The sequence below is a fragment of the Neopelma chrysocephalum genome, unplaced genomic scaffold, assembly GCF_003984885.1.
Source record: "Neopelma chrysocephalum unplaced genomic scaffold, ASM398488v2 Primary Assembly neopelma1_23, whole genome shotgun sequence".
Classification (NCBI taxonomy): domain Eukaryota; kingdom Metazoa; phylum Chordata; class Aves; order Passeriformes; family Pipridae; genus Neopelma; species Neopelma chrysocephalum.
In genome coordinates, this window is record NW_020897691.1 from 35570973 (window position 1) to 35593166 (window position 22194).

Consider the following 22194-nt stretch of genomic DNA (forward strand, 5'->3'; position numbering starts at 1 on the left):
CTGCAGGAGGTTCAGCTCATCCTCCCACAGCGTAGGAGCAGGATAGGCTGAAAATCATGAAGATTGCAAAATGTTGGACTGTTTTCAGGATTCAGATTGGCACAGTGAAGAAAGAAAACGAAAAGATATTTCTCAGGGAGTCACTTCTAATACTGTCACTTCTGACAGCGTGTTTCCTGACTTCTTTTTTCTCAAAAGTAAAGGCCATTTGTAGCTGGGACACATGGAGCAACACTTAGTTCTTTAAATAAATGTCGCTCCATGATATTTTCATCTCTCCTAAAATACCAGTTAGAGGCTACTTAGTCAAGAACTGATGGCATTTGCAATTCCATTGAGAAGAACAACTTTTTGAAGAGCTGAGTGAGTGTAGCCTGTCAGTTGGAAACAGGTGTCTGGGTTTGTTATGGCCCTGCACAAGGCAGAGGTTGCAGAGCTTGGCTTTGGATGGAGACAGATCACATGGGCACTTTCTCTCCCCTGCAGGCAACTGATTGAGGGCACGGAGATCCTCTGAAGACTGGAAGTTGTACTTACACATAAAAAAAGGCCTACTGTAGCCTGCAAGATTGTTAACTGTGGGACCTTTGAGCCATGATTGCCAGCTGGTTTCCCTGCCTGCTGTAAGGTAGAGAATTACTTCCTACTCAGCTTTTTACAGACCTTCATGGCTTTCACTTACGGCAAAAATAAAACTGCTTCTTGCACATGTGGATGGCTTGCAAACATTCCTTTAGCTTAAAAAGAAATGTTGATAAGGTGTTAAAAATTACTTTTACAGGAGTATAGAAAAAGACCTGTGAACATATCTCACTGCATTTACAATTTATGGGAAATAGCGTTCATATGATTATATAGAGACAAGGGGATATGGTAAAATGCACATATGGCTAAAGCACAGGTGGACAGATAGATACACACCCATAGGGATAAAGCTAACTGTTTCTGACTAAATTCTGCCTCTGTCACAACCTCTATCAACACTGCCTTGCCAGGTTTGCCCTATATAGAATCATAGAATAGTTTGGGCTGGATATTTAAAGTTCACCTAGTCCAAACCCCCTGCAGTAAGCAGCGACTTCTTCAACTACATCAGATTGCTCAGAGGCCCATATAGCTCAGACACCAGATGGAGTCTGCATATGGTAATTCAGACATCTCAGAGAAAAAGAGAAAAAAATATGTTTGCAGGACTGTGGTCTCTGTGAAGGCCAAACATTTGATCCTGTGCTGACTACTATAATCTAAAAGTAATGCCCTCTGGCTGGGTTGGGCTGCATCAGGCTAAAACCAGGAAATGGTAGTGCACGCATAAGCTTTAAGTAATTACTTTTAGCAGATGGTCTCAAATGCAAAAAAGTGACTGAAACAGAGAAAAATATTGTTTATAAAGTTACTGCAAAACAGGAAATGTTAAGGTTATGTGTGGATATAAATACACAATGATTGCTAGTATAAGTGATTTCTTACATGCAAGATCTCTCTGACCTGCAGTGCAGAGCTGAGGCACAGACGGCTTCAGCAGAGGACAGAAGGTGAGCATTAAAAGAAGAGATGATGTGTGGAAGATCAAAATGCAGGCTGGAAAGAGAGGCCATAACCAAGTGCACTGGAAGTTCAAAGGAAACAACACTCATTCGTTGAGCTTGGATGCAGATACAAGGCTAAACCAGCTCTGCTGTGCCAGGGCAACCCAGACACTGTCAGAGTGCAGCTCTCCCACCTCTACTTCCGGTGCTGCCAAGAGCACTGTGCTGAGTGACCTTTGCTCCTGGGCTCACTGTATGAGCCACTAAACCTCACAGAACAGTGCCAGTGTAAGATAGGAACGGCTGAATTAGGTAAATATTAAGAGAAAGAAAAGAAAATTAGGAGAGACCTAATTTTGTCTGAGCTTAAAATCCATGGATTTCAGGAAAAGTAATGATCTTAAGTTTACTTGTTAAATGGGAATGAATTTAACAAATCAGCAAATGTTTAACTGAATGCCTGAAGAGGGCATAGACCCAGAGTGATCTCCACAGGCTCTGAGTATGGAGATCATCTTAATTTCAGCAAGGGGATTTAGGTTTTTTTTTTCCTTATGCTACAAAACCCAAAAAGATTATTTAACCTAAAATGTCTTTGTATGTCTGTAGCCAGCGAAGGAGCCTTTAACGCATTTCATCCTTCCATTTTCTACAGCATTCTGCAATCTATACATAGATCACTATGTAGGAACTAAGTCTTCTGTAGGAACATTTCAAATCAATCTGCCTAAAGAGTAATTATTTTCACTTCATAGTTCTGGGTCAAAGATGAAAATAGAGTGTTGTATTTTCTTCATAAAACCCCCACATTTCCTGGCAAATTAATTTTTATAAATAACAGAGACTTGCTATGAAAGGATATGATTTTCAAACTCAGTATTGAGATACAGGTTAGCGGCTCTTATTTTTGGCAAGAATTTTAAATTATATTCAGATGTTTAAAGTCAGGAAAGCGATTTTAGTTCTGCAGGTTATAAAGGACAATGCTAAAAGACCAATTAATTGATTCTTTATTTGCTGTTAGCTTGGTCACCCATGGCAGGTCTGCTATGTGGCATGGCTGCCACCTCAGTAACTCGTCTCCCAAGAGGGACCAAGCCAGAATACAGCGTGTTCTTTGAGTCCGAATGACCCAATATGAGCAGCTATCAGGGCCCAGAAACTCAAGCTCTGGCAAGGGCAGTGTTCAGGGACCCTCAGGGCAGGCAAACGCCTGATCACATCAAGTATCAGAAAACTGATCCCATGCCAAGTCACAGACCTGGTAACAAGTATGATGGCTGGACATACAGCTGGGCATCATATACTCAGGATCTAGGAGAGCCATGCAAGGGAACAACTGGCTGCAGTTATACCACATCAAAAAAAAGTTATAACGAGAAGAGGAAAGTACAACCAGGAAATATTTTTAATTTCAGGCATAACAATTCTTCAGGCAAGCCATAATTACTGTATTTGCATTGGTCACGACAGGACACTATGCCAGAAAAAACGGGGTAAAATCTTTCACCTAGTATTAAAAGGTCACCTAAAAGAAAGAGTGTCTTTTAAGCCTGGTTCCCCAGTGCCTGCAAAATGGATACACTTAAGGAGCTCAAGGCAATGAACAATGAAACAGGAAAGAAATATTCATCTTAACCTTAATCCAAAATGATGGTTTGTGCCATATTTTCTACTGTAACTTACATCTCTAATTAAGTCACCAGGAATGCATTGCTGCCTCTGAGAGAGCTAGACCAGAGAAGTAGCATGTGCAAGCATCCAGAGGACACGCAAGTCCATGGGGTCTCCATAAAGCCGGGAAATTCAGGGGCAGTCTGCAGACAGGGAGATGAAGACTTCCATTGCCAGCTGCTGGTTTTGGAGAAGTTCCCTTCCCAGCAACCATATAAAAAACCTCTCTTTTATAAAGAACAGCTGGCAGCAACATGCCTTCTGAGAAAACTATTATCTTACCGGATTACACAGTGTTTTATTTATGTAATGTGTCACTGCTGTAAGAAAAATCATTATCTTTCAAGTTTTGCATTATTAGACTCTTATGCTGAGCTTCTTACTCCAGCAAAACACTCTCTTAGATACTGCTCTAAACGAAAAGTGATGAAATAAGCCCTCAGACTATACACAAATTTTCTTTGCACAGGCGTATGTGTTAAAAGCACAAGGACACTGTGTTAATAAACCACAGTCAATAGGCTCCAATCACTTATTCAAGCACTGATCAGACTAAAGTTGGAGGCTGAAGTCATTAACTACAAGGTAGTTTACCTAATCTAAGGTCAGATGGTTTCTAAATCTGATCCAGGAGGGCTGCTAAAGCCAGAAATTGTTAGTGTGGCTCCTCAGCTATGCGGGTACTCCACACTGATCTGGGGAAGCCCTGGGATCTCTAAGGTATATGTTCATTTTCACGGTATCAGACAGGCCTTAGACATCATATTTCACCTTCCTAGAGACCAGCCTCACTTTTCTTTTTAGACTGTCATGGCTACAGCTCCCTGCTATTGCCTTTCACATACTTTATTGCTTGGGATACACTGCACTAATTAATTGTTGACCTTCAGCTCTAAGGCAGAGACAAAAAAGAGCTTGCCACCAATTCCAGGGAGAAAAAAAAAGGCACTCCAAGGGCCTGATTTTGAAAAAAACTTTACTGAAAATAACAACTACGCAGCATATCAAATGGCTCAGAATGATGTGATACAGCTATTGCAGGAAGCCAATGGGTAAGCAGAATGATTTTACAAAATTAATAGAAAAAATCTTGATACTGTAATTCTGATAAGATTTAGGATCTTAAAAAGCAGTAATGGGTGGCCAGATCAACAGACCTCAATTGTGCCTGTACCTCAGATGCTGTGAGGGAAGAAGCACTGGTCCAGGCCACACGGTACAGCAAGAGTGGACACAAGGACAGTGGGACCCAAGAAGAGGCACAGTCAAGCCACAGGTGTTACAGCTCAGGCAGGGGTCACATGCAAGAGTCTCAGTCTAAAAACATCTACCAAGAAAAAGTTGGGGGAGCTCCTGCTGAGGTTTCTTCTCTTGAAAACTCCCAGGCTGACCAAGGCGTCTTTTATCAGCCAGCCAGCCTTGAGCACAGAGCTAAACTCCTAGGAGCAGGGAGTATGCTCCTGCCCGACACAGACCAGAGCCCACCACTGTATTACACCATTGCCAACCAAAAAATGCATGTTACAAATACAGTAAATGGATGTACTGTTGCCAGGACTCCATCTCAATATAAGCCTTATTTTCCTTTGGTTACCTAAACCAGCCTAACCTTGTTCTGTGGTTAGTTCCAGCTGCACAGGTGAAATGTTTAGTCCTTCCACCCCATCTTACCTCTACCTGTTGCCTTCCATTCTTCTTCTCAATACATGTCCCTTTGGCTTGCCTTAGGTTAAAAGCATCAGCCTGTACCATTGTTTCTAAAAGAGCTCAGAAAAACCTTTTAGCATTATTATATCATCACTACGACTCTCTATATTGTTTTATTTGTCCCTTATGTTAAAAGCAGCCTTTCCACTCCACCTGGTGGGGCTGAGCAAGTGCCTGTAACACAGCACGCATGTGTACCAGACGCAGCTCCACCTTGCTTGCCCCAGGCAAGCGACTTTTACAGTACAGGTACCAATGTTCTCACCCAGAATTCCTGCTGAGGTCAGACACACGGGCACCTTAAATGCACACTTTGATGTCATACAACATAGCATGCACAACCCTTGGGTATGTGTCTTGGAGCTGTATCCAGCCTCGATCAGACACACCTCTATAGCAGGATTTACTACCGTACCTGTCTCATGATGCAAGGACTAACTAAGGTTACAAAGCTCTGAGCACAGGCATCGATGTATTATTTCTGAACAATTACAAAGTTGGTGAATGGCATCAGAACCCAATAACGCATCATTATGTAGTGGTATCAAATACCCCAAAAACTCTTTGGATGCTGTATTTTCCCTGTTAAAACATTCACCATGTATTTACACTTCACACATGCTTCGCTTTCCATGTACTTGAAATGTCAATATGGAAATGAGAACAAATGTTTACAAATTGAAACAAATACACGTTCCCTTCAGTTTATCTACTAAGTTTTGTTTTTTATTTATTTTTATTATCCCAAATGCTTCTATGGAACCTCTTCAACCCCTTACCACATTTTGCCAAGCACCAATTGATACAACACATCTGTTTCAAATCCTGGGCATTTACTACATTTAAATTGTGGGACATCTGCAGACCCTTAGGTTTTACCCATTTTTGTAAAGACTTTTACATAATTTTCCAGTAATGGTGTGCTTGGAACTCCTTATAGATTCAAAACAGAGGTAAATGCCTTACTAACCACTAAGTATATAAAAGCACAATGAAAACTGAATACAGTGATGAATGTGATATTTTAAATCTAACAACAACCCAGACTGCCATGATCCTGCCGACTGTATGCTACAACAAAATCCCAAGATGCTGACTTTAAGAAAAAACAGACAAACCACATTTATCATTCCCTTGGATTCTCACCAGCCCCCAGGATTACATGATAGACATTTTCACTCACTTGTGCAGATGTGCTGTAATTCTTGCCTTGCTTGTAATCTTAGTTCTGTTTTATTATGTACTTCATTTCCTCCCACTTTTTCCATATATGTAAACACTGATTAGTCTGGTCTTTTATCAACCACATTTAACTTATGTCCTATTTGTTTTCCTTCTCAAAAGAAGAGATTTTTAGTATGCAGTCCTCATGAAATGCAGATTGCAGCAACCACGACACTTCATGTATCCTGCACATCAACAGAACTGCCACTGCATCCCTCATAAAACACTATGATAACTGCTGAAGATATATATAATATCATAACTCACAAGACCTGCAAAAAAGAAAACCTGAGTTCAAATAATATCATGTCCAGTGAAATCACAAGAGATCCTGTGAATTAAGCCCTGATCCCAGCAGAAGACCCTTGTTCCAGAAGGCCATAAAATTTCTGCAGGTATGGGAAGCATATTCCAAGCAGTTTTGGTTACATTGCAGTATCTATTTATGCTGCTTCTCAATTTATTCTGCTTATTCAAGGATAGATCAGAAACACAGTATTTTAATAAGGAATGTGAAAATTATTTCTTCTTAAAAAGCCAGCACCTTTCATCATACTGCAGAAATAACTCAACTTACACTAACACTCCAGTAAAAAGTACATGCAGAATGAGAACTAAAGTCAGTGTGTGACTTCAGTCTCATCACTTTTCAGAACTAAATTCAGATGTTACTGACATTTACATCCATCAGAATATGTTTGGTCTTTTCACTGCAGCTGCTACCTTTTTTTTTAAAGTTTTCACTATAAGATTCCTTTTCAGGAAGACACAGCATTAGTCATCCTGCCTGACTAGGATCACCACAATATATGGCAGTACAGAAGCTTGTCAGAAAGCTTGGTACCCAAGTTATGTATTATCAACAGCCCTATGGACCTTTCCAGACCTCACTCAATAATCATGACAGGTAGCTTGCCTTAAAGTTTCAGCATTTTTATCAGTCTCTTGACAATAAAACACCTTCAGCAAAGAAAGTAAAATGGAAGATTAATCTAGGGATTTATTTGGTGGTTTCCTCTTTACTGCCCAAGTCCAGTTCACACTTAGGAAAAACGAGGGGGAATTCTCCTGATTATAACTCTTCCCTTCCATTTGTCCTTTCACCAGGACCACGCTAAAATATGCTTTATAGCTCTAGCTTAGCTCTCCTTGAATTCAAGCAGCCGTGAATGTTTGCCTTGGTTTCCCAACATTCACCTGTACTGGCATTGCACAAAAATGCTGAGGCAGATTTACACAAACATTTATTTGCAGAGTCCACTACTGATGACATACATCGACTCAAGCTGCCTTAGGGAAAAACAAAGGACAGAGAGGCAGGAAATGTGATAGGCAGAGGGGGAACTCTTCCCAGGGCTGAGGAGGGAATTACAGATTCTTAGAATCGAGTCCAACTGCAAACCTAACACTGCCAAGACCAGCAAAAGAAGTGGCGGGATGACCTGAGCCTTCTCCAGGTGCTCTCTCCAGCGCAGTGGGAGGAAAAGATAAGGGTTACAGTTTGTACCATGCTTGCCTTCTAGTAACGCAGGCATTTTATCCTGGACCTAGCCCAGCTCCCGGTGTGCAGCTTTGTAAGGTGCTAGCGCAGTTGAACACTTTTTTAAAGTGTTGCACAGTGACTGCTAAGGTTCATGTGATTTATTACTACGTAAAATGAAATTAACTATTATGTATCTAGTCACTAAGTTCTTTCATGGTAGGGAAAGGGGTAAGAGGTGAACCCCACACCAGTGGCAACCACTGTCGGAGAGAGATCCACCGCAAAAAAACAGAGAGGCACAAGTGGTGAGAGGCACAAGTCCCGGTGCCTGAGGGCAAGGCGGCGGGAGCAGCTCGGCCTTGGCAACTTCAGGGAAGTCGCAGACAGCCGAGGGGACAGGCTGCAGCCCTGAGACCCAGGGTACGGCTACGGAGCGGCGAGCAGCTATCCCCAGGCCTGGGCAACGCGAACAAGCACAACCCCCTCAGCCACGAGGGAGCGACCTCGGCCCCGTCTCGCACCGCCAACCCGCTCCCTCCCCACGCTGGAGAGGCCGCAGGGGGCGGGCCGCCATGGCCAGCTGCCGTCCCGCGAGGGGAGGGAGAGGCGCCGCGCCGCGCCACGCCACGCCACGGCCGTGCCTCCCCAGGCGGCTGGTGTTGGTGGGGTGGGACGGTCTCGCTTGCAAGGGTCACGCCCCATGGCTCGGAGCGAGACCATGGCCCAATGCAGCCCCCGGGAAACAACATCGACCACGTGTCACCCGCCCACCCGCGGCAAACGCGAGCCCGCGCGCGCCAGCCCCGCCCCCGCTTCGCCCCAGCCAATGAGCAGACCCAGCGGGAAAGGGGGCGGGACCTCCGTGGTGACGTACGGCGTTCGGGGAGCGCGTGACACGCGGGAAACGTTCCCTCCTGGGGGAGCGGCGCGGTCACGTGGGATAGCGGCGCCGCGGCGCGGACCGTTCCATTACCCGCCGGATGGGGGGGGAGGCTGGGCGGAACCACCGCGGGCGGGGGGCGGGATCGGGGTCGGCCGGAGGCGCTCTCGTGACGCCACGTGGGGCGGGACGGCGGCGCGGGGAGGGTGCGCGCAGGCAGCGGGAGCGGGAGCCGGAGCCACTCGTTTCTTCGCACCACCGCCATGGGCCGGACACTCGCGCTCCCCCTCGCCGCCCTTTCCCTGGCGTGCTGCCTCTGTGGGCTGACCGCGGGCACCGTGCAGAGCGGCGGCAACGCGCCCGTCGGTGAGTGATTCGCGTACCTCTCCTTTCCCCGGGAGCTGCTGACGGGGCAGCCCCGCCCGGTGCCGGGCGCTGGGGGGAGCGCGGCGGCCTCCGCGCACCGAGCCCCGCCGGCCCTCCCTCCGCACCCGCTGTCGGAGCCCCCGCGGCCGGCGGGGCGGGAGCGCCACCGCGCCGCCCCGAGCCCGCCCTGCGCTCCCTCAGCGCTCGGCAGCCGCCACCGCTTCCGCAGGGCGGCAGCGCTGCCGCCCGCCACGGGCGCGGCGGCCACAGCCCGCCGGGCGTTTGACCCGCTATCCCGGTTGTCGCGGTTTGGATCCGTTATCCCGGTTGGACGCCGCCTGCGGTGCTCCCTTGGGACGCCGCAGGGGGCCGGGAGCCGCTGGCAGTACCCTGTACACGGGTGGTTCTTGTACACTCGGTGCAGGTCTGATAGCGAGGGTTCCCTGACTCAGCGGTGGTGGTCTGTCCCTGCTGCCGCTCGTTCCTTATCCCGGTGCGAGCCCCATTAGCCGTCTTGTGGGTTTGCCCACGATTGCCCACAGCTCCGGCCCCGTGAGATGTGTGCTGAAGTGTTTGCCTGGCCGAGAACCACGAAATGTGCCGTGCTCCGGGAAGCGAAGGGGAGAAGTTGCGTGGAAGTACTTCGGTGTTCCCTAGCCGCGTTGCACGGTGGCGCTGGAGGCAGCTGGGTTTGAGGCTGCCCGGTCACCGCTGCCGCAACCTTTCTAGGTTTCCTCTCCAGCCCTACCCTGACGGCGGGATGCAGGGCGGTGTGGGACACCTGGTGGGAACCGAGAGCTGCTCCGTGACTGCTCAGCCAGGGGTTAATAGCCGCTCCGCTGCAGCGGGAGAGGGCACTGTTGGTCCAGAAGGACAAACTGTTTCCCGGTTTCCTCCTTGAGTGAAAGGAGAATATCCGAATTTACCCCGTGTGAGAGCCAGTACAACAAGTTTATCTTGGGAGCAAACGTCAGCTCGCTTAGTCTGAACAGCTGAGTTTGTGATACCAGAGTAATTTTTTTCAGTAAAGTAAAGGCATCTTCTGATGGGGAGAGCTGGGGAACTTGCAGTTATCCCGTATGAAAGACCCTAAGAGACAATGTCTGAGACCCTGCCCCAGATTCTGAGGTTAACAGGTCATTGATAAAAACTGTCCTGATCCTTTATTCTTGCACGTCAGATCCTTCTCCATGATAGTCTGGGAAAGCTGTTTTTGAAACTAAACTAAAAGCCCTTGTGCATCTGGTATTAGTTAGCTGCACTGGCTGTCTTCCTGTCTCCACAGATGTACTGTGCTACATTTTCTGTGTACCAGTGAGGAATTTGCAAAAGTCGGGGTTGTTCATTTGTCAGAAGTCGGTGGTGTGTGTGCTGTGATCATTCCTCAGATGTATATCCAGAATAATAATTGACTGACTTCTTTTTTCCCCAGAATTTTTTTCACCCCTGAAATCTGTTATCCAGGAGCTGTCATATAGCTCTTCAAGTGGTTTGAGTACTGCCTTCCCAAAGGGAACAGTGCAACTGTTGCATACCTCACTGATGCAAACCGACAAAGGTCTTTTCATATCTTATGTGAAAGGGAAGAAATAGTGCCAGTATTTCTGACCTGATCCTACCATAACCAAGAGAAAGGCCAGGTAGATTCAGGCTTAATTCGAATTGTCAGATTACTGAAGTTACTTAATGTATTTGTAGTTGTTATCTGAGAGATAAATTACCATGCTGATTGCCACAGATCTGTGGATAAAAGTGTTCCCTTCATGGAGAAGAGTGAAAGGTCACCCAAAGGTGGAGAGGTGGTATGGTGTGAAGTGTGGTGGAGAGCATGCAACATGTGGGTTGCATGTGGGTTTTCCAAGTATGAGTAAGTATTAATTAAAACTAATGCAGTCAAACTGCAGATTTGGAGATCTTATTTGAGCCAGATAGTGGATGTGTTGTCATTGTGGTTTTAAGGCAACAATATTTGACTGAGATTGACATAAAAAAGCATCTGGAGTAGTTAGATTGCTGGCTTTTACTGTGATCAGAATATGAATAGATTAACTTCCTTTCTGCTCTCCTTTTTTTATGCATGTGAATATGAATTCCTCTAGGTTCTTGTCTTTATTTGATTGCTTTCTACTGTAGGATTACATATAGCTGACTGTATTACCTAAAGGAAAAATATAACCAAAAGGAAACAGGCTTTTACCACCTGATGTTTCAACAAACTTCTGCAGAATTAATTTAGTGAACTTTGATAACTTCACTAGAGTAGTATATCCACTATTGTCTGAGTTTACTGTAGTTAGATGTTGCATGAGGCAGAATCATGGTTTACATGTGGGGGTCTGGTTTAGCAGTATCACTGTTGTCTGGAGGAAAATGTATTTACTTCATGTTAAAAGCATTCAAAAGTTGTAGTTTTCACTTGTAATTACTTCAGTGTAAAGGATTGTGCCGTAACCTGGGAGATGTACATATGGGAGAGTGCAGATCTAAGACTTGTTTCTGTGGGTGAAGTTGCTCTTTTGACAGTGGTAATTTTGTCCTAACCAGTGCTTACCATTTTTTTTTTTTTAAGGCGTCTGTGGAAACTTCTCTGACTGTGATTCGTGTATTGCTAATGACACAAATGTAGGAGTCTGCATGTGGATCAAATGTGAAGGTAAGGAGGACTACATAGTGCAGATCCTTACTTTGCCATTGGTAAGGAAACTTCCCTGTCTGACCATTCAGGAGACTTGGGCAGTCACACTCCCACCACTGGAAACTTTCATTGCCCGGACTGAAGCCCCTTTGCAGGGGTCAGCTCATGACGGGTGCCCCGCTTGACTCCCTACACACCCCACACTCACACAGTCAAACCAGGTTTCCTTACCAGTTCAACCCCAGGTTTCCTTTTGCAGAGTCTCAGGTGTCTTGTTCCATAAAGCAGTTTATTCACAGTTCAGTAACACAGAAACAGCTCAAGCTGGTGCCTCTGAGGAGGGACCCCCAGTAAAGGAATCCCTGGGGTTTATACCGTCACAGTCTTAAATGGGTAATAGTCTGGGGTCATTGGCTCCGCGGTGTCTCTGAGTGTCTGGTCCCTTGGCTGGGCCACAGGTCCCCGTGCCCTTTGTTATGCACCCAGTTCCCAGCTCAAGCTGCAGCTCATACTGCAGCTGCACACCGAGCTACCTGCACTGAATGTATTCCTCAACACTGTGGAGAGCCTTAAACCCAGCTAGACCTACTTCATCTATATTGATGTTCATCACACAAATACTCTGTTCTGTTTGATAACATAATGAAGCATTAATTCATAATTTGTATCTGTCATTCAGCTGTCTTCACCTGAGAACTTTAAATGTTTAATGTGTTCAAAATATTTCCAGATTTTTTAGGCTTCTGATTTAAATCTGTGCTGTTGATAAAGTAGTGTTTTCCAGGTGGTTCAGAATGTTTTTAGAGCAAACTAGTCACTTGTATTTGCTGATAAGGGGTCACAAGTAGATTCTGACATGCAAGCACAACTCTGTCCTTCAGTCCCTTTTGAGGTCTTGTCATGGACCTGGTGGTCGCAACCACTGCTCCTGAACTGAAGTGCAGTGCGGGTAGAGGAGTCCATTAAATAGTTAACAGCAGTGTTCATAAAACTAAGAATTGCAGGCCAGTGAAGGGAAGGTGACAGAGCTGAAGAAGCATTAGTTGGTTTCTAATTTAGAGCCTTATTTTTCCAATTATAGGTGAGTTGGATGTAACTACATTTAGTTGACATCTGTTACTCAGTCCTGGAGGAGATGAAATTGCTGTTGACAAAGTCATACAAAGACTAAATAAACAGGCCTCAGGTGGACTATTTGTACTTCTTATGTGAGATGAAAACAGAGTAAGAGGAGAGAATGGCTTGACTGTCATAATGATTTTTGTAGCACTTGATTGTAGATAACCAAGAAAGGTTATATATGAAGGTTAAGGTGCTTTGGAACTAATGAAATCAATTTTGGATGCAACTTATCATTCAGAAAGCTCTTTTTCTGAATTCTGCTTGTGGTGTTGGACCAACAGGCATATACTGCAAACACCCAAGAGATCTGTGTAGCTTCTTTGAGAGAGAGGTTGAAATCTCCATCAAGGGAGAATAAGTCAAGGCAGAGAATAAGAAACTGTATTCAACAATTTCAAGGTCAAGGACCAGTTTGAAAAACTGGAACTAAGTTTTGCTTGGATATAGAATTTTTTAAGACAGTAAGATACCTTTTTTATGATGCTACCATAGATGTGGAAATGTTTAACTTGGAAAATGCCACAAATAGAAACACTGTTTAATTTTATCAGCTGTGAAGAAAAAACATCAAGCTATACTGTTACAACAAAACGTGTAAGTATTGCCCAAGTGTTGATTTGAGTGGTGGAGTAACTAGTGAAAGAAAATACTAAAGTCTGAAATTATTAATATAATATTAAAGTCCTGTATACTAAAGTGGCTGTCTTGGCTAGCAGATGGTGTTTAGTTTGTCCTTTGAACAGTTTATTAGTATCTAGGAGCAATGTCTCAAACACTTTAAACTTTGGCTACTGTAAATATCTTGTTTCTTCTTTTCTAACAGAAGGTAAAGAGAGGTGTGTAAATGAAACAGAAGCATCTGTGAAGTCTGGAGAATGTTCAGCTGTACAACAGTGTTCCTGTGAGTATTTAGATACTCAGCTTTCACATTGTTTAATGTGAGACAGTTGTGTTTACAACTCATTTTTTGTTGGCCTTTTGTTGATAAGCCTTCTACAATTTATATAATCATTTACAAGTATGTAAATAAGCCCTTTGCTTTCTGCTTAAACAGATAATATATGATACTAGAATACCCAATTTTGTTGTGCATTCATTTAACTGCTTACTGTTGCTGTTTTAAGAAGCCTGACATATTTTAGTAGACACATCTTTCGATACTACTTTGCTTTCTTAGATTAAAATGGGTGTTTCCTGTTAGATACAGCATATCCCAAGGAACTTGTCAGTGTCTTCAAAGCAGTAAGCTGCATATTGAACAAAACAAGTTTCACCTGCTAAGTCATCTGAGATGCAGTAAATAGGAAGAACTTATGAACCTTCCAGTTTTTATAGTTAACTAGCACAACTCTTCATGCAGTTCTGAAATACAGGGTCTGGGATATAGAACTGCATAAGATAAATCCTTCATGATAGGAACGTGCTCGGTCGCTTATCTACTTCAGACTTAATTTCTGCTTGCTGTGCAAAACTGATTTGCAGGATATGAATAATTTAGATTAGATCTTGAATTTCACTTTTGTGGAAGCCCTCCAATTTTAGTTTTTCTGAAAATTGACAAGAAATGGACTTTAAAATAGGATTTCCTGGTTTTAAGATCTAGAACAACAAATGAAAATTCTGAATAATCTTGTCCAGCTGAATTCAACAGTGTGGCTAAAGCGGCTGGCTCACAACATCAGAGATGAAGCTTCCGTGCTGCAATGGGCTATATTGTGATGGCAGCCAGTCAGAAATAATTCCTTTTGACTTGGACTTGCGTGTTGTTTCTAAAATTGTAACAATCACCTCTTAATCAGGACTGCTAAAAGTACTATTTTTTTAATGGTTTCCAAAGAGAGCATGATGTTACAATGCCTTTCTTCTGTATCTAAGAGAAGTGTTTTTACAATCTATCCGCTTTCAAATTCTTGATGAGGTCTTGGTTTTCCCTTCATTCTGATTCAGTTGTCTAACCACTCTAATTTATAGTTGAACTTGGTAAGTCAGGTTCAGTCTAAGTTGCAGTGAGGTTGGGAAGCAGTACTGTATGCCTAGTTCCCTATTGTGTAAAGCTTGTACAGTAGGGCTCTTCTCACTCCTGTTTGCTTTGAGGCATCATGAGTTGCCAGTTGAACACTGACTTGATTGGGCTGCCTGTGACAAGATTTTTCATGTATTCATTCATGTAACTTTTGAGGTTAGTATGGTGGAGTCAACTGCTTTGTAATTTCATACTAAAACTACAGTAGAACTCAGTGCTGTATGAAATAGCTAAAACTATGCCTGCTGATGCTGGGTTGTTTTTTAGCTAAATACCATCATTAATCTCTTTAAATGGCACTCTTATTTTTTCATAGCTTCCAGTACTTTCAATACTACTGTACCACCTTCCAGTGCTACCACAGCGTCTTCCAATGCTACCACAGAATCTTCCAATGCTACCACAGCGTCTTCCAATGCTACCACAGAATCTTCCAATGTGACCACAGCCACTTCTGCTACCACGGCTCATACTTCTATAGGTAATACAGTAGCACTGAACATAGAATGGCAGTAAACTAGGAACTGGTGAATAAAATGAAGGATAAGGACTTCTTCCAGAGTTCAGTGTAGTAGCTTGAGTACTAAACATCTGATGTACAGAATACATAAATGGTTCCAAGGTTTGGAAGAGGTGGGGATTTAAAAAAACCTCTTAATTATATTGGCAAGAAGCATTTTCTCTGTTAAAAATTGGGCCAGTGGTAATTGTTTCAATTAATCATTTCCACTGATCTTTCCATTAATCATGACTTCTTAGGAGGTTTTTTTTGTTGTTATTCAGAAATTTCTCTACCATCTTAACAGTGAAGTTCTTAAAAAAATGAATCTAATCTTTAAAAGCATCTGCTTGTCAAGCGAGCTGGGAGGTAAAAAGTTGGTACTTGATTAGTCTTAGGACAGCCTAATGTACAGTAGGGCGATGTTTAACTTTGAGTAAACCTACAAATGTTGGCACTTGTTCCAGGCACATAGTGAAATACTGATTCGTTTTTAATAATACTAATTGGCTGGGGAGGGGAGGAGTGGTCAGAGACCCGGTGTTCTGGCCTGATAATGAAAGAGTTTTTAGGAGGCAGTTTAGCTATAGGTGGGCGGTTTTATTCCAATGATGGCATTCACAGTGTTTTGGGGCAGGAGGAGCGTGTATGTCCTGTCTAGAGGTACTATATTAAGTACTTTTTTAGTACAATTGTAAGGGCTGTCTAATGAAGGTCCTTTGCCTTGATGCAGATACTCAATTGTCTTGAAGCAGCTGTCTTGGTTCTTGTTCAAATACTAGCATTTACACTAGTGCTTGAAAGAGAAGTGGTTTTGTCGGAATGAAAAATCACTGTCTGATCTGTGGAGAACCTTGAAATATTTGGATAACAGTGTTATGCAAGTTTGAAAATAATCCTTATTGCAGAAACTTGGCTTAGTGCCACACAGCTGAACACCTAAATTGTGTGGGATAGTCTGAGGGCAAAGCTTATCCTTGTTAAAACAAAACAAGAAAAATAATTTGCATAAGAACTTCAGTGCTTGCAAATTTTGCTGTTGAGGTTTATGGTATGCACACTGTCTTCTCTCAAACAGCTAATGTCACCAATGCAACTACACATGCTCCTCTGCCTACAACTACCGTTACTTCACCTACCACAACACCTACTACTCCAGGTAACTGCTACTGCTACCATAATTAAAGCATAAAATACTTAAAAATTAGTGTTGCTTTAAAAGTTATCTGGAAAGACTTACCAACTGACAGCATTAAAGCAGTATTGCTGTATCTGCTGTTGTCACTTCTAACTTTATGGCAAGTCTAATTTTGTTAAGGTGATGTACGTATGTAGCAAGGTAATAGCCCAAGAATCAGAGCTAGTTGGTGAGATATTAAAAGGCAGAAACATTTTGGTAAAAAAAATCAGCTGGACGATTTTAATAGTGTGGCTGGAATTCACTTGTTAACTCACTTGTCCTTGGGAGGTAATATTTTGGCTTTCAGTTGCAGCATAATAATGGGATGCCCTTTTTTTTTGTTAAATGAAATTGAGCTACGGTGATGGGAATAAGCTGAAGTATTTTATTTCTGTGTCAGTCCTAAATATGCTATTTCATGAAAAGCTTTCACAAAGTAAAGCTCTTTAAAACTAGCCTTCAGCAGATGGCTGTTATTTCCAGACCCATATTTGTTGGGATTTCAGCTGATTTCTTTAAGCAAACTCTTGCGGTAAAATACAGTAGATGGAAGATAACAATTTATTTTGAATTTAAGCAAAAAAAGCCGGAGCAAGGAGCAGAGACCATAAATGTGTCTTGAATGTGAACATATCAATAATATACTTCTATGTAAAGGAGGAAGACTTTGGCTGTTATAAGTACAAATAAAGTTCAGTTGGGTATTGCTCAGTATTGAGGTCCAGAGCAATTTGTCTATAAATAGCTCTAGTCTTGTACAATCAGTATTTAATCAGAATTTCAGTATTACTAATCTAAATGCAGATGCTGATGTGTCTTTACTTTTGATTTTTTTTTCCTTTGATGTTCTGAGTAATATTAATACAAGGAAACCAGCACTGAAATCTGTAAAACTGTTGTGAGCATTGTGCTCTTATAATTTCTAATGTGGTGTTTAACAGGTACAAGTGCTACTGTGACTCCTGCACCTGCTGCACGCAAATCTACGTTTGATGCTGCAAGTTTCATAGGTGGAATTGTCCTTGTTCTGGGTCTGCAGGCTGTTATTTTCTTTCTGTACAAATTCTGCAAGTCAAAAGACCGAAACTATCACACACTTTAGGATCTGCCACTTTGTATTGGACTAGTAGCCCAACACCTGTAGTTCACTGAACCAAAATATTTTCTGTTGCTCATGGAAGACAGCAGTTCATAATATCCTTTGAATCTCTAAAAGAAGACTTTAAATGAATATTTTTGCAACATTATACTTGGCAAGAGGTGATATGAATCTCTTCAACAGGATTACTTGCAATATGCTGCATGGGTTCTAATGGCTGTTTTATTTTCCTTTAGTGGCTGCTGCTGTGGGACTTTTCTTGTTATGCCAAATGTAGATGTTCAGAGATTCTTATTCAGTGGTAACACTGTTGAGTAGACAATCTCATGATGACTTATTGTGAAGGCTAATTTAATCCACATTTGATACAGTATCCCTTCAGTTCTATCAAGATGTGAATTATTGGTGACTAAATTCAGGGAGTGAAATACCGTTTATACTAGCTTACGGCTCTTACAGCATGTTGCTAGAAAGACGAACAAAAATGTAGAATTAGATAATGTGTTAATAGAATAACATAACCCTTTTTATTTTTTTTACACAAGAATAAAAGTTGCTTCATATAATAGTTCATTCCAAACAGAATTCCTATGCCCTTCTCAATTAATGTTAAGGGTGGAGGTAAGGATAATTCTTCTAATAGGAAAATAAATATTAGTGCCTTAAAGACTAAATTTCAGTAGGCTGCAAACGTGTCCCACCTATCTCAAAGATAAATAAAACTTTTAAGTACTGGCTTTACATAGAAAAATAGAATACATGTGACTTGAGCATTCCAGTTTAAAAAAATTTTCACTAGAATAACTGTCCCTTATTGACCTTGTTTTATAGTGAGGAGCGTGGTACAGTGATGTTCAGCTACAAACAGAAGCTTTGACTTGTTTACCTTTTGTTCTGGCCTACAAAGACCAACCATAAAACTAGTGATAAAATGCAGTTCACTCCCTCTGTAAAAAGGCAAGAACTCACATTTATACTTGAAATACTGATGTTTGGGAAGTCCTGAGGTTTTTATTGTTCAAACGGTTCTTAAACTCGTTGCAGTTAATTTCAGGGGTTTGGGTTGTTTTTTTCTTTTTTACCCTCCTGTATACCTGCTTGCTGACAGAGTAGTTAAGGGTAGTTCAGAGGATCTGCTGATTTGATCCTAGTCCGGGTTGCTGTAGTCCTGTGACTGCAGGCTACACCTTTTTTTTCTTTCCTCTTCCCGCTTCCTGGCATCAGGTTTGTGTCTCCCTGCAGTGAACTGGTTAAGGAGATCTATTCAGCCAAGTAGTTGGTTTTTTTTACTTGGCTGGATCAGCCGTGTGATCTGAGTATCAAAGGTACATCATCTCCAGTGCAGACTTGAGCACCTGTGAAAATAAACCCACAGGAAAAATGGAAGTAAAGATAAAATCAAGTGGTGTATGTAGCACATAATGCATAGCTTCTGATGATATCCCTTGATCATCAATTTTGGGATAATCTGTAGTACTGTCTTATTAACTCTGACTTGACTGGAACTCGGCACCGAAAACAAAATAGCATCAATAGCAGATAATACTCATGGCAGTGGAACTTGAAATATGAAGCAAATTAAGTGCACTTCAGTTGGAAATTTAAAGTGTACCGTGTTGCTTTCTTGTGTTCTTTTAGTTTGAATGGCATTGTTTCTGTTATGCTGCATAGAAAACTCAAATTGCTACAAAATGCAGAGGTTACTCACCAGTACTGTATCTTTGAGTTCATTAGCTTTTGGTTTTCTAAACAAAACTAAGACAATCAGCTCAGGTTTATGAAAACAGCAGTGAGCAGCCAGTTTCCAGCAACAATATGTGTGAGTTAGATGGTATATCCTTGGCCTTATTGTGAAATCACTTAAATCTGTCCTTTTCCTATCTAAGAACTGTTTTATTCCATTTGTTTCAAACAATATCCATGAGCTTGTGTTCTGTACTTTGAAGTGAACGAAGTACTCTTCTAAAATATGACAGTTCGTTTTTAGCTCAGCAAAGCAAAGTATGCCTAATGTATAATTTTTGGCCTCAAAGGGCTCTCTTTTGAGAAACTTGCAGAAAAGTCCTGCAGAACACTTCATAGCATGGGAGTCATTGCCACAAAAATATTGCTGAAATGCTTATTCATGAGCTATGCTGATCCTGATTTAGGTTGCTGATAAAGTATGCTGGTAAAGCGAACTAAAAATAGTGTTTAAAGTGCCTTAAAATTGCTTAATCGTTTGCCTCAAATTTTGTTTAAAAGGGGAGAAAGGATACCTTGCCTTAGTTACTAAATTTTCAGTGGTGCCAGCAATTGCTGTTTTCCAAGACTTTAAGAAACCCAGGATCTCTGACATGTACAGATGCCTATCTGAAAAACTCAAGTTTGTGCTATATCAATTTAGTCATGTTCCAAAGGGCCTGCACTACACACCTCTTGCTCATTAGCCTTGCCAGCAAGGTATAAGTCCACAGGTTAGAGTTGTGGCTGGAATCGTTTCCCTTTTAGTTGTTTGTGGGGAGGGGAGGCTGGGTTTTACATCTTCACCATGTGCTTGGCTGCCTCACTGTTGAAAGTAATTACTCCTTTGTGAAATGGCAGTATCAGCTGATCTGTGCTGTGTAGTAGCAAAAAACCTGAAGTAACAACTTGCAGTTTTTCTTGGCCTTGTGTTTTGAAGTGGAAGGTAACTCATAGATCTGTAGTTGTACTTGTCCCTTAATCAGTTTTAGGCACTGAATTGTAGTGACTCTTCAAGTTACCTGGCTTTTTCTTGAAGCCGACTTGTGCAGATATCAAGCTGTTACCTTACGAATGTTCTCTGCAAGTGTTGCTGTAAAAGTTTGTATTTTATCTTCAGTGGAAGAAAACTGAAGCAGTTGTAATCGCAAAACCAAATTGATAAATAAAATCTGTTGAATGGAATTTTACCCGTAAACTTTCTTTAATGTGGGCAATCCCAGAGGGTACTGTGTGCTTGCTAACTTTCTGGAAATAAGAGCTGTTTTCCATAGAAATTGAGAAACACTATAGGGCAAAAAGGCTGAAAGATTTGTTAGCTCTCCTAAATACAGTATTAACTTTGCATGTGGTATGTGCAACAATACTGATTCAGATTTAGAATCATCTCCAAATAATTTTCATTTAGGTCATGTTTTTCCATGTTAGCTTAACTCTGTTTTTCACAAAAAGCCAGAGAACAGCAAGGCATTTAAGTGTTCCACTTGCAATAGCCTGTAAGGCTTAATACTCCTCTTTTCCATAGTAAAGTTTGTAATACTGGATGTCAGGCCAAAGAGGGGCTGTGGGTCCCACAGAGGCTGTTGCAACTTTCTTGAAAAAGGTATTGCTCTGAGCCTTATTTCTTTTCTGATTGCATAGAATCATAGAATGGCTGTGGTTGGAAAGGACTTTAAAGATCATCTAGTTCCAGCTCCTCTGCTCTGGGGAGGGACACCTTCCACTAGACGAGGTTGCTTCAAGGCCAGGTTGGGTGTTTCAACACTTCCAGGGATGGGGTGTCCATAGCTGCTCTGGGCAACCTGTACCAGTGCCTCACAGTAAAGAATTTCTTCCTAATACCTAATCTAAGCCCACACTCTTTCAGTTTAAAGCCATTCCCCCTTGTCCTATCACTACACGCCCATGTAAAAAGTCTCTCTCAGCTGTTTTGTAGCCCCCTTTAGGTACTGGAAGGTGCTGTAAGGTCTCTCCAGAGCCTTCTTTTCAGGTTGAACAGTACCATCTCTCTCAGCCTGTCTTCATGGGAGAGGTGCTCCAGTTCTCAGGCCATTTTTATAAGTGTCTGGACTCACTTCTATAGTTCCAAATCCTTATGTTGGGGAACCCAGAGATGGATGCAGTATTCCAGGTGGGGTTTCACAAGAGCAGGGTGGAGGGCGAGAATCACCTTCCTTGACTTGCTGATCAGCTTCTCTTGATGCAGCCCAGGACACAGTTGGCTTTTTGAGCTGTGAGCACACATTACCAGCTCATGTTGAGCTTCTCATTCCCCAAAACCCCCAAGTCTTTCTCAGGGCTGCTCTCAATCCATTCTCAATCCAGCCTATATTTTTGCTTGGGATTGCCTTCACCCAGGTGCAGGACCTGGCACTTGGCCTTGTTGAACTTTATGAGGTTCACATGGTCCCACTTCTCAAGCCTGTCAAGGTCCCTCTGGATGGCATCCCTTCCCTCCAGTGTATTGACTGCACCACACAGCTTGGTGTTGTCAGCAAACTTGCTGAGAGTGCACTCAATCCCACTGGCCAGGTCACCGACAAAGATGTTAAAACAGCACTGGTCCCAATACTGACCCCTGAGGAGTATGACTCATCACTGGTCTCCACTTGGACATTGAGCCATTGACCATCCAGCCAAATTCTTATCCACCGAGTGATCCATCTGTCAAGTCTGTGTCTCTCCAGTTTAAAGACAAGGACGTCATGCAGGACAGCATCAAATGCTTTGCACAGGTCCAGGTAGGTGATGTCTGTCACTCTTCCCTTGTGCACCAGTGCTGTAACCCCACTGTGGAAAGCCACCAAATTGGTCAGGCGTGATTTGCCCTTAGTGAGGCCGTGTTGGCTGTCACAAATTGCCTCCTTATTTTCTGTGTGTGTTAGCCTAAGTTCCTGGAGGATCTGCTCTGTCTTGCCAGGCACTGAGATGGGACTGACCCGCCTGTAGTTCCTTGGGTCTTCCTTTTTTTGTTTGTTTGTTTGTGGGTTTTTTGTTGGTTTTTTTTTGTTTGTTTTGTTTTATTTTTTGGGTTTTTTTTGTTGGTAGTGT

General features: G+C 42.6%; 1 protein-coding gene across 2 annotated transcripts; it reads left to right on the forward strand.

The window, feature by feature from the left end:
* The first annotated feature begins 8691 nt into the window (after positions 1-8691).
* Positions 8692-20328, forward strand: CD164 (CD164 molecule). Of its 2 annotated transcripts, XM_027693487.1 has the most exons (6): positions 8692-8863; positions 11433-11516; positions 13444-13521; positions 14960-15124; positions 16221-16301; positions 17264-20328. In XM_027693487.1, the coding sequence occupies exons 1-6, from the start codon at positions 8761-8763 to the stop codon at positions 17422-17424; spliced, it is 672 nt and encodes a 223-aa protein (XP_027549288.1). In that variant the 5' UTR covers positions 8692-8760; the 3' UTR covers positions 17425-20328. The 2 variants fall into 2 exon arrangements, with proteins under 2 accessions (XP_027549288.1, XP_027549297.1); XM_027693496.1 differs by lacking the exons at positions 11433-11516; positions 13444-13521.
* Positions 20329-22194: the final 1866 nt, after the last annotated feature.